Source organism: Nymphalis io, chromosome 29 (assembly GCF_905147045.1).
Source record: "Nymphalis io chromosome 29, ilAglIoxx1.1, whole genome shotgun sequence".
Lineage (NCBI taxonomy): Eukaryota > Metazoa > Arthropoda > Insecta > Lepidoptera > Nymphalidae > Nymphalis > Nymphalis io.
In genome coordinates this window covers 688345-706048 of record NC_065916.1, presented here as the reverse complement: position 1 = coordinate 706048, position 17704 = coordinate 688345, and the positions used below count along the sequence as shown (strand labels likewise).

Genomic DNA, 17704 nt, shown 5'->3' with positions numbered 1-17704 from the left:
AGACTTAGATTAATATATGAATTATTACTCATAAATGTTATGAAATTATATATGTGAATAGTAAAATTATTTATAGTCTACTAATTTACGTGCGCGGCTTCGTTTGATGGGGGCGTTTAACCCTTGCGAAATTTCATTATGCTTGAATAGTTAAAACATGAAAGCATTACAAACAAATAAACAAAGGCATTGTTATGTTCAGTTTATATTATATTAAGTAAAACAAAATATTATTCATACTATATTACTGCGTTAAACGCAATAAGACGTTTCCTGTCATTTTCTTAGGTATTTTTATCCCCATTCTCTATTGGCTTTTTCTAAATGGCCGGGTTTCGCCAAAAACACCTTTCGTATATTTAAAAGCAATTCAACTTGCAATGTTTGTTAGTTTAGATCAAATCTTGCGAGATGAATCCGAATCACTTCCTCTCATCATATGAAGATGAAATTTAACATGTCGGTTCAGATGCGATGATGATGCATTTTTCTGGTAATCATGACCCGATTCTATATCCAGGATCGGCTTCAGATGCAGAAACTCCTCAACAGTCAACAGATATAGACACAGAAATGTTGTATATGTAAATGTATATACTTGTTTTATAGTATATATTAAAACTTGTTAATTATTTCATTCGAATAACTCGCAATTTAAAACATCACGAAATCAGGAATACGAGAGGCTTAGCCGATGTTTGAGGATTCAAACCAGGGTAAGTACCACTGAATTTTCATTCGCTTAATTTGTGTTTATGAATGCTTCGTGAGAATGCAATAGCTGCTAAACTAGAAACTAAAATAAACAGTACGTATTTTTTTTTTAAATATTATAATGAAAATTAAAGTAACGTTCTGTAATTGTCCCACGGCTGGGATTAAGCTCTTTTTTTTAGGACAATGTTAGGAGCTTATTCCAACACATGCAGGGAATAAGCTCCTAACATTGTTCTCAAAAAAAGAGCTTAATCCCAATCGTGGGACAATTACAGAACGTTACTTTAATTTTCATGAAAATATAAAAAAAAAATACGTACTGTTTATTTTAGTTTCTAGTTTAGCAGCTATTGCGTAACAGTGTTGAAGCTACAGAGCCGCTAGTTCAGTTGAATTTGCCATAACTATTACGAACTTGTCAAAACCCACTAATAAACAATCTTGATACTATGTCCCGTTGCGCTGTGGAAACTTCGTAAGCTGTTGACACTTTGTATTTCGATCAAAATGTTATATAAGGCTTAAGTAACAAGATAGGTTATATATAGATAGATGTCCCACAGCTGGGCCAATGTGAAAGATAATCTTGGAGCATCATCGACAACTTTATTAAATGTTGATGGATATAAAAATGGTAGTCTGTAAACATCATCTATAAATATGAAACTGAAATGTAATGTCCCTTGTGGCTTTAATTACACTGACCAACACACCCTTTAAACCGGAACACAACAATACTAAGCATTGCTGTTTGGCGGTAGAATTGCTTAAAAGCTTAGAATATGTGATGAATGTTTGGCAACATCATTTCTACACCGACGAGCTTGTACAACCTAACAGACACTTGGTCTGGTGGTAGAATTCTCCTATTAGAAGAATTCTCTTATAAATTATCACACTTGGTATATAAAAAAGTTTAGTTAATTTCTCAATAAGAACAACACATACCAATAATTATTTTTAAAACATTACTTAGCCAGACTTTTTTTAACGACCGTCTACAGTGTGAAAACATTGATAATAGTTCTCTAAATATCGAGCGCTGATACTTAGTAAGCATAAAAATACCTGTAACAGGATATCTCTCTTTAAATAAGAATTAGGGGAAAATATATGCTTTAAATACACGAGTATGTACAGAGATGTTTAGATTGTTTATCTTTAATGATATTATAAACGACGCGTGTTCGTCTGTTGCACTTTCACGTCTTACCTAATCAAGCGAGTAATATTTTGCATACACATTGTCAGGTGTACAAAAAAGGAAAGACTACGTAACATTTCCTCACACGCGGGTGAAGTCTTCTTAACTAATATTATTATAAATGAGCGGTCCTTACAACTATCCGATGTAACATAAACTCTCCTTTCACGTACAAAGATATACAATGAAATAAATTATATTATCCTTTTCAAATGAAATATTAATTGAATTTAAAATATCTTTTGTGAAACTCTGGACTGTGTAATTTCATCGCTTATTTAATTATCATTATTTTTATAATATTCATGGATAACCAATTCTTACATCGCCAACGCACCAATAATAGAAAGTTTCCTTTACGCCTGTTTTTACACTCGTTTCAACCCGGAATAAAACAATAACGATTGCTGTTTAGCGGTAGAATATCTGATGAGTGTGGTACCTACCAAGACGGGCTTGCACAAGACCCTAATATTAATAAATATCCGAGCTAACCGACCTATAACGGCATTAGTGTTTGTAATATTTTTTAAAAAGTCATTCTTTATAAGTTTACAAAATTGTAATAAAGTTTTTATTTTTTAATCCAAGAAGGCTCTTCAATCGTCATTTTGCAAGACCGGTTCGAAATGTATCTGTCAACTTAAACATAATATTCTATCGAGAGAAACCGACGAGAAGTTCGGTAGTAACATTTTTCTGTCAATCGATTTACAAAATTAATTAAATACAATTGAATTATTATTTATCCTGCGTGGAAATCAATAAATACTAATTCCGAACTCTATGTAATTTGTCTAGTAATACGGATCATTAATCAAAGCTTGCTCGGCGTGTGATTTAAATTTAATATTTGGCAAAGCTAACACTATTTGAGGAATTTTGTCATAGAAGCGAACACCTTGCCCTAGAGTGATTAATTGACTTTGCGGAGACGAATACCTGCTGTTAAAAACGTTTGTGATGACCGACTATCCTCGGAAAATATATTTAAGATAACTCATTTCCGTCCGTAGTCAATTTTCGGTTCGTAGCTGACTTTCTTCCGCCGGGTCTTCCCATCGAAAGGTGTTTTTTTCGGAATCGGTGGTAGATTGACGATCAATAAACGAGTTTAATACTTATGTTGAATAAAGATTTTGAGTTTAAAAATAACAATATCAATATACGAACGAATCTATCTATATATATATAATAATGAATATTTGTATTTGTTTCCTCTATGCATTTGACGAGCTGGTTGGCGTAGTTGGTAGATACTTGCCTTTTACGCCGAAGGTTGTGGGTTCGATTCCCACCCAGGACAGACATTTGTGTGCATGAACATGTCTGTTTGTCCTGAGTCTGGGTGTAATTATCTATATGAGTATGTATTTACAAAAGAAAAGTAGTATATGTAGTATATCAGTTGTCTGGTTTCCATAGCACAAGCTTTGTATAAGCTTAATTTGGGATCAGATGGCCGTGTGTGAAAAATGTCCCAGGATATTATTATTATTATTATTATTTAGAGATTGTAAGTTGTTTTACATTCAAGGATTCCTGTAGAACTATTCTGTATCCAACTAGAAGCTCACCGCAGATATCGGTCGTAAAATGTCATATAGTGTCATGCGATATTGACCATAATAATGTCACCATAAGCCGGTTCATCACAAAGTGAGCTCCTACAGAATGGCACTGATAACACAAAAAACAAAATCCCTGTTTCCCTTTAATATAAATATTTTATGTAAACCATTACGCAACCCGCTAGTATACAAGACTAATTTGTCAGTACGTCCCCCTATAAATAAAAGTCCCGCCGCGCTTGCAGCGAGCCATCACCCGTGCGAATTACCAAAGTTATGAAACATAATACAATCTGAAACGTTGATGTGCGGCCATCTGTGACGTGTAATCAGTTACGTCCCTTTGCTTTTAACGTCAGGGCTCGCCTTTTGCAACGTAACACTAACAATAAGAAACTAAATACTTTTTTTTATAAATTGGGACTTTTAAATCGGCGCATAAATATTGACGCTATAAATAATAAGGTATATTATCCTATACGAACTTTTGAATTGTATTATTTATGATAAATTAAATGTAAAGCTACCGGTTTGGAATGAAGGTTGTACCCAGAAGCGATGAGACACGGAAGCTACTTTTCCATCAACTAAATTATGGTATCTTTGCGACAGAGCTCCGCTCGGCTCTAATAATTAATTGGTTTTGTGAACAATTTCGTTTTTTTCAGGTGCGACACCTATACAGATAAACTTAAAAAGCAAAATCTTATCAATAAATACTAACTTCACACTTTTTTATCATTTATTTATATAATTTTTCGTTACGTATATCACTAAACTCCTAAACGGCTGAACCGATATTGATGATGTTTTGTATGTTTGAATGCATAACTGCATAGTTTAGATTGGACCCGATAGGTTTGTTGTGATCGGACTCCAGATTTTTTTTTAAGCAAACGAATAAATTGTATATAATTCTTATTTCTTCCATACAAAGTCAGGGCAAGCAATTAGTTATCTACATATGTATATACTCTTGTGTATAAGTACATATATTTTGTTGACTCAATATTCACTAACATTATAAGTAAGGTATTGTTTTAACGCTGGAAAAAAGGGTTTGCCCCAAGGAAATAGTGGGGGGGTAAGTGGGCTCGCCGGTGTCCAAAGCCCTGAGTTTGCCCCAAACACCGGAATACCCACTGAAAAACCAGCGCTACCCTTTTCGTCTTAACGAGGAGCGCCACGGGATCGCTTGCGCATGCTACCGTGACGCTATCAAATTATAAGTAAGCACTTCGCCAGCGTAAAACAAAAAAATATTAGCAATCAATTTTAGCGAGTCAGTTACTTAGACGTATTTATGAGACTATCTTGTTGAGTTAAAAATAATAACTATTCGAATTAATGATTGAATTACGTTTAGGGAGGATACACCGCCCTTATCTAGTGCCCCCTACATTACAACTGTTGAAGTATACTCCTGACCGACTTACAGATTAAGCCATTCTCAACATAGAAGACAATTGCGCAAGTTATGCCACAGAATAAAAATTCATTTATTATTTATTCTCATAATCCGATTAGAAAGAGTACAAAGGCGGAACGCCGGAAAGGCCTCACGTGCTTTCCGAGGCACGCGAATGTACACACAAAATCCAGACTCCTTGTCTCCTAGTGATAACTTTTCGACAGAAAATCCCAACATTTTTAATCCGACACTGGATTTGAACCCAACACCCCGAGTGTTCTGCTGTAAAAACTTGCCACTAGACCAACAGGCAGTCAAATATCGCTATATATTACAAATAAAGTTATATGAATATTTAAAAAAATAAATGGAAGAGTATTGAAGTAAGCACCAACCCTTCTCTTTAAGAGACCAGCAGTGGGACAATGAAATGTTACGAAATGTCACCTGTAACCTTCTGACCTACCTTTTATAGTTAAAAGTTTGCAATAGTCAGTATGTCAGTACGTTGAACTCATTGGCTTATTAACTTAAAATGTAAGAATTTTTAAATGTTACATATTTCTAAACGTTAAAATTCGTTAATTTGTAACTTATATAACTTTAGGCAAAAATAATTTAATATTTATGGTAACAATGTAATAAAAAAAATGTTTTCGAAAAGGTGTTCGAAAACAATAATAAGTTTACATATATTGTTTTAATTTAAATTAAATAATAGCATATAATTATATGCTATTATTAAAATGCATAGCAAAAAACGACAAATCCATACGTTTTTTTTTAATTATAGAATAAAATTTAATAAAAAAAACACATCTAGAAAGAGACAATTTAATTTTATTATTTAAAAACATAATAACAAACAAAAAAGCAGCAACAAAACATAATAAAGCTGATTAAAAACAAATAAGCAAAAAAAAATTGCATTCTAATTTTAAAAATAATACTTACAGCATTTATTATAATTAAATGCAGAATACCTTTAAACCTTACACGCTAACCACTTCATAATCTGATAACGATTTCGAAAATCGAACGTTATTTAAAAACACAGATTTTCAATTACGATTTTAATTATGACACGAAAACGTTTTATCTGCCTATCCTTTTTCCGAGCGAACCTCTCCCTCTGATCCTTGTACACGATAGTCCGGGATTTAAGAGGCGAATTTAACACTTTACGTATCATTTATAACGTTATTTAAATCGGATTTTGTATTTTTTATTCATGGCATTAAAAATCGAGGCATCGTAAGGTGTTCGTGCGTTTATTTTTTGGTGCGATTTCGTTGTAGCTCGAAAAATCGATACAATCCCCCGGACACGTCCGTCTCGGCCCGGGCACGGGCGGTAACTGAGGGCTGACATAAGAAGTGCTGCCCTCTTAAATATATCGATGCGCGAGTGACAGATTGGTATGCACTTAAATGATTTAATGACATTATTTATTGTTTTGCGATCAAATAAATAAATATATATATACAATACTATTAATAACATATTTACTTACATTTTTATGATTGAATTCATCAACCATTTCACCTAATTGCGTTAGACATTTATAGAAAATAATGTTCCGTTCAAAATTGTCTTGCGATTAGTTGTTTATTTAATAATCTAAATATGTATATAATGGTCATTACTCGCAATCAAAAATATAAATATATTGTCTGATCTAAATAATAAATTACATAATATGCATAATGCTTCTCAACCAACAAAAGCTTACAATTTACAACGCCCATTATTTATATAAATTTATTGACGTTGCACAACGATTCAATCTCGCCCTGCTCCATTACGAATACTAGAACACCGTTTTCAATGCTTTTGTTCCAAGATTATCAAATTGTAATAATATTGGTATAGGTTTGATTTTGCTATTTATTTTTAATGGAATAGACGACAAACTGGAAGGAGTCATCTGATGGAAAGTCAACGGTCATGGACTTCTGCAACACTTGAGGTCTTGCAGATGCTCAGTTCATAACAGCACTTTTGAATGAAGGCCATCATTCCTTAAAGGCCAGTAACGCATCTTTTTTTTTTTATAGAATAGGAAGGTGGACGAGCATATGGGCGGCCTGATGGTAAGTGGTCGCCAAACGCCCTTAGACATTGGCATTGTAAGAAATGTCAACCATCGCTTATAGCCAATGCGCCACCAACCTTGGGAACTAAGATGTTATGTCCCTTGTGCCTGTAATTACACTGGCTCACTCACCCTTCAAACCGGAACACAACAATATCGAGTATTGCTGTTTTGCGGTAGAATATCTGATGAGTGGGTGGTACCTACCCAGACGAGCTTGCACAAAGCCGTACCACCAGTAAAGTTACTATAACTTTTGAAAGTAAGCGTTCAAAAGTTATAGTAAGCCGGTTGATGTTGACGTCGATAGTTGATCTTATATGGTTAATAAGCAAACTGACCGTTAGCTGTCCAAGTAGCTGTGGGTTTGGCTGTGGGAGGGTGCTAATGTGGTTTCACGGTAGCATGCGAAAGCGATCCAGTGGCGCTCCTCGTTAAGACGGAAAGGGTACCGCTGGTTTTTTAGTAGGTATTCCGATGTTCGGGGCGCACTCGGTGCTTTAGACACCGGCGAGCCCCACATACCTGTTCCCGTGGGGGAAATACGTAACACGTTTTTCCAGCGTTAAAAAAAGGTGCTAATGTGATAAAAAAAGTAATAGTACGCCAGCAGAAATTTTTTATTTTTCATTTTTAGTAGGTACTAAAAGTTATTCTTACAGACAGTCTAACATATTTTTATTTTTTTTTTGAATCAAGATTTACTTTCGCATTTATAATATTAGTATAAATTTCTATCAGGCGATCCCCTCGGCGATGTGGGGCCTAAGCAGTTGCGGTCCTTTGATAGATATTTATGGAATGATTTATTATTATACTATAGTTATAAGCTATGATCAGCTGTTTCGAGCAATGAAAGCGCTTGATTGTATCATATGAATATTTATGTGGAGTGCACGAGTGCTTAAAAATTTATTTATTTTGAATAATTTATGCATATCATAAGCAATATATAATAGTAACTTCAATCGTATTATACGGTGTCGTAGCTACTAACGCCCTCCAATTCTACAGCACATTTGTTTATCATTTGTTCAATGCAAACATAAAATAAAATAAAATATAATTTAACAAAATTATAAAATTTGATAAATACATTTTTTAAAACTGATTATGACAATAATTGTAATAGCTTACCTTTTTTTTTAATCTGAATTAAATAAATGGAAACCAAAGAAAGAAAAGAGAAATCAGAGCGTGCTTATGGAGTACTGACTTCTATTTATTGCGCAGTAACCGCTGGTAACTTGAGGCTTCTTTGAACCTTTTTTTTTTTAATAAAGTATGCTATCTACAAATAACTATGCAAAGAAAAACATTTTGTACGCTTTTACTAAGAAGGTACGTTATCCATACACGTTTATATCCATATACGTTTTCCTCGATTCAATAATGATTTCATGGTCGAGTTTTGACCAATGAGCGAACAATTGTTAAAATAAAAAGACGAGACCTTGGAACCGATAGTATTATTGTATTGTGTAAACTGTACAGTACAGTAATAGCCTGTTAATGTCCCACTGCTGGGCTAAGACCTCCTCCCTCTTGAGAAGAAGATTTGGAGCTTATTCCACCACGCTGCTCCAATGCGGATTGGCAGAATACACATGTGGCATAATTTCAATGAAATTAGACACATGCAGGTTTTCTCACGATGTTTTACTTCACCGTCAAGCACGAGATGAATTGTAAACACAAATTAAGCACATAAAAATTCAGTGGTGCTTGCCCGGGTTTGAACCTACGATAATCGGTTAAGATTCACGCGTTCTAACCACTAGGCCATCTCGGCTTTCGTGTAAACTGTAACAGCCGTAAATGTCCCCCTGGGGTTAGGGACGCCTAGACGGAAGGGACGCCCTCCGTTTGGGGAGATGGATGGTGCTTATTCTACCACGCTTTGGAGAACCTAAGTGGGTAGGGCACGTGTGATACAGGTTTCATTCACCGCCGATATAAAGAATGATTTTTTTTTATAAAATATGTAAACGGACGTGCATACTCCAGTATGCAACCAAATGGTAGGTGGTCACCTCTGTCTAGACATTGTTGCTGCAAGAAATGTTAACGATTCCTTACATAACAAATCACAAATCAAGCATATAAAACTCAGGCACTTGCTTTACGGATTTTTGTTACAAACTTTATTCCATGCTGGCGAAACAGCGGATTTTGCTTAATACTTATATCGTGAATTTATAATTTATTGATTTATGCGTAAATTGCTAAATGTAATTAAAAGCGCGAGCTAGCAAAGCAAAGGTCGATGAATCAACAGCCAAGCTATCTTGTTAAGTTAGCTGCGTGTGTCAACTGAAATACTAATCTATATGATTATAGACAACTTGTTGAAGAATCTTCTAAACTCTTTAACCAGCATCAGAGAAATCAAGAGGCAAAAAGAGGAATGAAGAAAAGTTAATAGTAACGTGGGAATTAAGACGTTATAATAATAACTATAATTCATTTATTCGCATTAAACATGGTAACATTACTTGGTAATTGAAAGAAAAACAAATTATGTTTCGCCATATTTTGCTGAAATGGCGTGCAAATTAAATTAATGCACATAAATTATTAAGTTAAAATTACAATGAGAAAAATGTAATATTATACAAAATAAAGATGAAAAAATTTTAATGAAATGTTATGTTATGTTCCTTCATCCTGTAGTCACACTGGCTCACTCACCCTCTAAATCGCTATACAACAATACTAAGTCCAAGTTTATCGGTAGAATATCTGATGATTGGGTGGTACCTACTCAGACAGGCTTGCACAAATAAAAACTGACTGAGAATTCGTTAACAAACTCATACGAAACTTGCATAATGAGTACACGTAGTAAAGTCGGTAGTGTGTCAAATATTCGCTGGTTAATTAGACACACGACTATTCCCACGTGTCCATATTTTGTGTTTGGCTAAATGATACCCATTATCCTTAATTAGTTGATATAGACTGTGAGCCAAGATGGCCCAGCGGTTAGAACGCGTGAATCTAAACAAAGATTGAGAGTTCGAACCTCTCTTTTTTTTAACGCTGGAAAAACGCATTACACGTTTCCCCCACGGGTATGTGGGGGGGTATGTGGTGCACGCCGGTGTCCACTGCGCCGAGTGCGACCCGAACATCGGAATACTGACTAAAAAACCAGCGGTACTCTTTCCGTCTTAACGAAGAACGCCACGGAATCGCTTTCGCATGCTACCGTGACGGAGGGTTCCAACCTGGGCAAGGAACACTGAATTTTTATATAGCTTGTTATTTATTTAAATGCTTCTGTAGTCTAAAATGTTTCTTCGCATGATTTGAATACTATTCGACTGTTTAATTATAAAGCGATGCTTTAATCCTGATCGATTTCGGCCACGGCGGCTAGAGATTAGCCAACTGCGGAGAACATATTATAGACCAAGTGTTTGCGAAAACACAGGTACACTCTCTATTCCCTCTCTGTCATAATCCAGTGGGATCCCAATACGACAACCGAAAAGAGTTTAGACAACGGCTTTACGTGTTTTCCGAGGCACGAACGTGTACACACTTCCAACTTTCAGTCTTCGGGTTGCTGCTGAGAATCCTCGCCAGAAAAACTCAAAAACTTTTTACTGGCCTGACTTTTGGTTTGAACCCGGGACCTCGTGATCTGCGGCCTTATATAGCCAATCAGGCGGTCACATGATCACATAGTAACTAATGATTAATTTGAAGTCGAGTAAGCCCATTTTTCAAATTATCATAAACAAAAGAAACAGCCTGTAAATGTCCCACTGCTGAGCTAAGGCCTCCTTTCCCTTTTGAGGAGAAAATTTGGAGCTTATTTCACCACGCTGCTCCAATGTAGAATACACATGTGGCAGAATTTCAGTCAAATTAGACACATGCAGGTTTCCTCATGATATTATACACAAATTAAGCACATGAAAATTCAGTGGTGCTTGCCGGGTTCGAACCCACGATCATCGGTTGAGATTCGAGCGTTCTAACCACTAGGCCATCTCGGCTATTCTCAAAAACAAATTGATTTCTTAACAGTTTTGTTTATTCACTCTTTCACCTCTTAAATACTCAAACAATTATGAAATTGAGGAGCCGGTTGGCGTGGTTCGTAGATACTTGCCTTTCGCGCCGAATGTTTTGGGTTCGATTCCCACCCAGGACAGACATTTGTGTGCATGAACATGTCTGTTTATCCTGAGTCTGGGTGTAATTATCTATATAAGTATGTATTTACAAAAGAAAAGTAGTATATGTAGTATATCAGTTGTCTGGTTTCCATTGCACAAGCTTTGTACAAGCTTAATTTGGGATCAGATGGCCGTGTGTGAAAAATGTCCCAGGATATTATTATTATTATTATTATTTTGCGTACACATTGTCAGGGATATTAGAAAAGGACATAAGGTACCTAAAAACTCCCCCCTCATACGCTTGCGGAAACTAGTTCCTTAAAAACTAGAGCCTTTAGATGAGTTGAATTTTTTTTCTCTTTTTTTAGCGATCTGTTATTTTCAATATAATAGAACAAGATAAAATTTGTCGATTAAACGAGTAAAACTCAAAATTTAAATCGAAAATCTCCAGTTATCACGATATTTATTGCGATATCTTTATAATCATACGAATAAAAATCAAGTTGACTATCAAAGGAAAAAATCAATACGCACTTAAAGCGTCACACTATTCCCGCCATTAGGTCGGGGTCTGTCATATTTATCGCACAGATAATGTATTACTAATTAACTATGAAGTCATGATATTCGCGGTAATAATTACTATTATGTTTTATATTTCGTTTTGTAAGAAAATAAGTGAAATGAAATTATTTCAAAAGGTATAATTATTTTAATTTATAATTATAAACGTTATTTCAAATTATTTTAAAGTTCAAATAATAACATATCATACGACTGTGCTAAAATAACGCAGGTCCTACTGTGTTGATACTATATATTTTTTAAACAAAGGTCGCGGGTTACACATCTGTTGAAAACTTAAATACGAAAAAATCAAAGGTGAGTAAAGCTTTTAATAAATTTCGTGCTTCGTGTAAAGGAAGACCTTGTAAGGAAACCTGCATGTGAAAAAAATATATTATAATACTTTCTTTTTATTAATTGAAATCAAGCTTATTACTAATCTTAGTATGGTGATGATGTCACGCTTTGTATCAGTACCAAAAAAAATCTTGCTTTTGAATAAATAAGAAAGATTGAAAAAAAAAACAAATATACGTTGAATGTCATTATATATTTTAAATTATGTGTTGGAATGTGACTTTGGTGTTAAGATGTCCGCAGCGATCTCATGCTATGACACTCCGTCCTGTTGAAAAATTGAACTGTATTCATAAAAAAACTCTTTTTAAAAATCAATAATTTTATTTCAAAAAGACCTTCCTATATTTTCTTAATGCTAAAGAATAGAAACTTTAAATTGATAGCTTTATTCTAATTATTTAAACTGTCTTAAAGCGAAGGTGAGAGTTTTATCGCATATATCCTATTTTGAAATGACTAAAACTTTGCTATCCCTTTTAACAGAAGAAAGAAATAATTTTAATGTTTTCCCGACAAAAATAATTTAGATTCTTAAAGTTTAAAACAATCTCGTTGATAATTGACACAATTAAAATAGCAAATAAACATTTCGAATAAGAATTTAGAAACACGACACTAAAAATATCGTATTTATATACATATTCTCAAGAATATTGTATTTTGAATCATAAAATATGATTTTGATACTCGTAACGCCATCTAGTGAGGAAATTTATTTTAACAGAAACGAAACATTTTAATATATCTGTATTTAAAAAAAATGACGTTAAAAATCTCACATTTACAACATATTTATAAATGTTTTTATTAATTGTATTTGGAATTACGAAATTTAAAACGTTATCTATTTATTTGGTATATAAATTGCTTTATTTAAAAAAACAATGGTACACGAATAATGATATCGAATTTAAAAGCGGGCTTTCATCACACCCGAGCTTAAGGCTTCAAATTAATTTAGTTTTTTATTTATTACAACGATTTAATTCTTATTTCTTGTCTTTTGAGGCAAAAATATCACAGAATTATTGATTATAAAAGTAACATTTTTTACATGAATGTCCAAAAAAGGAGTCTGTATGTCTTCATAGTTTATGTATATTTGTGAGTTTCTTTATTCCGCCATAACTCTTAAATGCCTAAACAGATATGGATTTATGGAATATCGTTGGAATCCTTACATCATCTCAAATGACACTGGACATAAATTCATTATTTCAGTAAAGGCAGCATTACAATTTACACATACTACATATTCCATTTAAAAAAATAATCCTTGTAAGACTTCTATTATTTAATAAAATCGCCATAATTTCACTATATATTTAGGCATTACTGCGAGAGATTTTTTGCTAGTCTTATTTATCTGTACTCCTGTTTAATAAAGTTACTGTTCACTTAATTTCATTTTAAATACTAACATACACATACATAAGTGGAGGGGGTGAATAGGAATATTAGTAACTCATTACAAAAGGGCATTGCTAGTGCCATTTAAAAAAAAAGAATGTCATGTACTCAGCCACAAGCAATACCCCAGACAGTTATTGAGATAGTTATTAAGAGTATTACACGCATAGCGAGTCGATACGACTTTAATAACTACCCAATGTTTAACAAAAATCGTATGAGAAATGTTAATTTTGAATAAGTTACAAAAACTCACGTGATAAACATTTTGGTATGTAAATATAATTAACCATTCGCTTATATTTTACAATGCAAATTTGCTGAATATTAAATTCTAATATTATAAAATATATTTTAACCTGACCAAACAAATATTGAATCAATTGTTTATTATATTTAATGAAATTATTTTTTTTCTACTAATTTGTCAAATGAATTATTTATAAAGCCAGTAGTTTGTATCGAAATGAAAATCTGATTCACAATTATGTCGGAAAAATTTGTTTTATATTAAATGACAATACCTCTTACTTTAATATCGTCGAAGTTATGTGGTATTTAATTTCTTTTATTTAATTTTTCAGTTAGAAAAGCTCAGCAAAAACTCATGTTAGTTTCATTATACCTCAAAGCCATAGACAATAAATAGTATTAAAATAAAAACGTCATATAAGTCTATGTTTCGCTTCAATTAAAATACATTTATTAATTTTTATTATTGTATAATAACAAAATAATACTTATAACTAGCCCAGTTCTTTATTAAAATAATATGCACACAAAATGGCCACATCCACACTTTCACAGATAATATTTTTACACTGTAGTCTATTTTTTTGGTATGGCAACATTATCATACCATATTCCGGCCGTTGTCGCCGGCTATCTTGTCGACTACCTGAAAAGATTATTTATTATTATTGCATACATTAAAATCATAACGTATTATAATACTCCGACATTTAATAGTGATTGATTTTAACCGCTTAATTTTCATTTACTTAATTCGTGTTTATAATAATCTGTGTTATGGAATATCCCAAACCAGAAAATAAATTGATTTGTGGATTAGAACATTTCTGCACAACACAGAGCAGTTCATCTCGGGCTCATCAATGAAGGAAACATCGTGAGAAGTTGCATATTTCCCACCCCACATTTTTCAAACCTATGTTTTTTAAGTAGAATACTCCAAAGAGGTTGGCCCAGCTGTGTGTGTCGTGTATGTGACATTTATAGCCAATAGCTTTGTGTGTAATTAAGTAGTTTACTATACTGGAATATAGACCCTACAAACACACTAGCAATGTAAAAATCGCAGGATCGAACCACCAACACCTCACAAACTTTACACTTAATTGGTGGAACAAATGGGAATATTATTAATTCCTTAAAAACGGACATAGCTATTATATTTAAAAAAAATAAACGACTAATACAGATTATTTAAGGAAATAAACTCTAGATTTATTTTTTTATATGGCAACACTCACCCCTCGTATTATCGGTAAGCTTAAAAACGAACCAAGTACAGGCAGCATTCTGAGGAAATTGATAGCGGCCGGCAGGAAACCTCTGTAATAAATTATTGGCATTAAGAAAACACATCCCGACAGATTTCTTTAACTGATTTTAGTTTTAACACTGTATTTATTTGAAACTAGATGTCACCCTCTTCGCACATGTTAGAGGGGAAGAAAATTGTAAGTTATTAAAAAGTAGTCAATGTTCTTCCTTGGAGTTCAAGCTTGTTTCATAGCAAATTACATCAAAATCAATTTAGTTTAACGGTGAAAGCGTAACAGTAAAAAGAGTTACTCTAGCGTTTATAATATTAATATAGAATACCAACAGAAATAACAATACAGAAGTAAAAATATATATATATATATATATATTAAATTTTATTTATATGCTAAACCGCTGCACTGATTTTGATCTTATATGAAGCAAGCTTGAATGAATATTAGGAAATCTCCATGTCAGATGGTCCCGCTTTTCCACGTCATATTCATTCATATAACATATTTTTTTAAATAATTAATATTGTGTGTATGTTTGTGTTTTGTGATCGTGTGAATTAATATATTATACATATAGCATTACTATACCTAAACAGTAGTAAAAATCCATATATTTCTGCTATCATGCCGAACATTGGCCAACCGAGCAACACAATGCTGATGCCACCGAAGAAGGCAACTGACGCCTTCACTTTGTGCCTTTGAAAGAAGAAGAAGAACGTCCTTTGGAGCCCTATGACGCAAGCGAGGCCACTTATGAAGAGAATCTGAAATATTGCAATTATTAAAATGACGCCCATATTCTTCACATATACTTTACTTTATACTTTATTGTACACCACAAAGGGAAAAAAAAATACAAAACATGGAGCCTAAATAAAAGTAGCATACAATTCTGGCGACCTTATCTCTACATACATCTCTTCCAGACAACAAACACCTATGAGAATTGTCACCGAAGTGTGATTCAGAAACTGCAGTTACCATTTTACTTATGGATCAGAATGCTACAAATAACCGATTATATAGTAAATATAAGATAACTCACAATAATGTTTTAATAAATAATTGTAAATGTTATTTAAATTAACTTGGTGGTTGAGCTTTGTGAAAGCCCGTCTGGGTGGGCACCACCCACTCATCAGATATGCTACAGCCAAATAAGAAGTTGTGTTTTGGTTGGACGGGTGAGGGAGCCAGTGTAACTACAGACACAAGAGACATAACACCTTCGTTCCCAAGGTTGATGGTGCATTGGCGATGCAAAGAGTGGTTAATATTTCTTGCATTGCCAAACATTGGCGACACGATATGGGTGGTTGTAACCACCTAATATCAGGTGACCCATTTGGCCATATATATATTTATATATATATACAAATAATAAATAGCAATGAATTATACAGTTCACCGATTGATTGCTGTGATATCTATCTTGCTGTTTAGTAATCACTATTATAAAATACAAATTTAAAACAAGTCAATTTATTTAAATGTTTGTACTTACATTACCAATTGCGAGTAAACCTTTATCAAATAGCAACAACACTCCAAGAAATAGGAATGTCATGCCAAAGCCGGCCAAGCCGACACCGATCTCTGAAAATATAATATTTATTTATAAAAAATTTTGCCATGTGTCTGAATGTCTGAAAAATTACTAAATACACTCATAATTAACATAACACGGGCTGAATAGTGCAAAAGTCAAACTTAATATACAAATTTGAAAATACAGTTAAAAAAATTAATATCATAAATTTAATTTAAAGCAAGCTCTAAGCACAAAAGAACATTAGAAGTTTTCCTGTAATAGGAAAGATATTTTCTAATAAGCTGTTAATATTAGTATTAATAAATTACAGATATCCTAAATTGTAATTTAGAAGAACTTCATAAAATAATAATTTATTTAAAAAACAATCAAAATTTTCTTTATAAAATGCACTCGTTAAATTTATTTGAATTTTTTTTTTGTTCAACTTATAAATGTCAAAAATAACAATAATTCGTACAATCTTTATGTTTCAACAAATATTCATAACATTGTCTAATGATTTAATAATTATCATATACCTTGTAAACATTATAGCTTAAAGGTGACTAAGCCATTATTACACACATACGATTAAATTACAGATACTCGGTCATTGATAAATGAGATATTTTATCAACTTATTTGCTACAAATACAATGATAATAAGAATCATGAAATTTCGATATAAATACTCACTTTGTGTGTCAGTTATTTCAATCATTTTAAAGCCTATGTTATAGCAATGACTATTACAATAACTAATACTTGTTACTTAGCTAAATACATTTGTAAATACAAATTTAAACAAGTTTATAACCTTCTGCACCACGTCATTTTTGCTATCGAAATTTAGAACTGTCAGTGTCAGTTTTGTAAATTGTACGTCATGTTGTTTTGGTTACGTCTTTACCATAGACAATAATTTTGTTTGAAGATATTTTTTTATATCATTAGTCATATAAAATGGATTCTTAGCATTTAACATATAGTATCCAAATAAATATAATATATCCATTAAACAAACCATATCATATTAGCTTTTTGCAAAAGGAAATCCGTTTATCCAACCAACGACTTAAAACCGTCAAACAAACAACACATTTCATTCGTATATGTATGATTTGAACAGTATCTAGTCAATTTTGATTTGTATTAACGTAATGTAAATAAAAG

General features: G+C 32.9%; 2 protein-coding genes across 2 annotated transcripts in view; both read right to left on the bottom strand.

The window, feature by feature from the left end:
* LOC126779650 (Kv channel-interacting protein 1) overlaps positions 1–5994 on the bottom strand; it is a 67887-nt gene extending 61893 nt beyond the window's left edge. The window contains exon 1 of the mRNA XM_050503802.1: positions 5858–5994. The gene's annotated coding sequence lies outside the window, so the exon portion shown is untranslated. The remainder of the gene's footprint in view (positions 1–5857) is intronic.
* A 6238-nt stretch (positions 5995–12232) lies between these two features.
* On the bottom strand, positions 12233–17425 carry LOC126779672 (vesicle transport protein GOT1B). Its single transcript, XM_050503832.1, has 6 exons — positions 17228–17425; positions 16502–16593; positions 15583–15761; positions 14965–15046; positions 14331–14369; positions 12233–12326 (listed from the first exon to the last, which is right to left on the bottom strand). The coding sequence occupies exons 1-6, from the start codon at positions 17250–17252 to the stop codon at positions 12312–12314; spliced, it is 432 nt and encodes a 143-aa protein (XP_050359789.1). The 5' UTR covers positions 17253–17425; the 3' UTR covers positions 12233–12311.
* Positions 17426–17704: the final 279 nt, after the last annotated feature.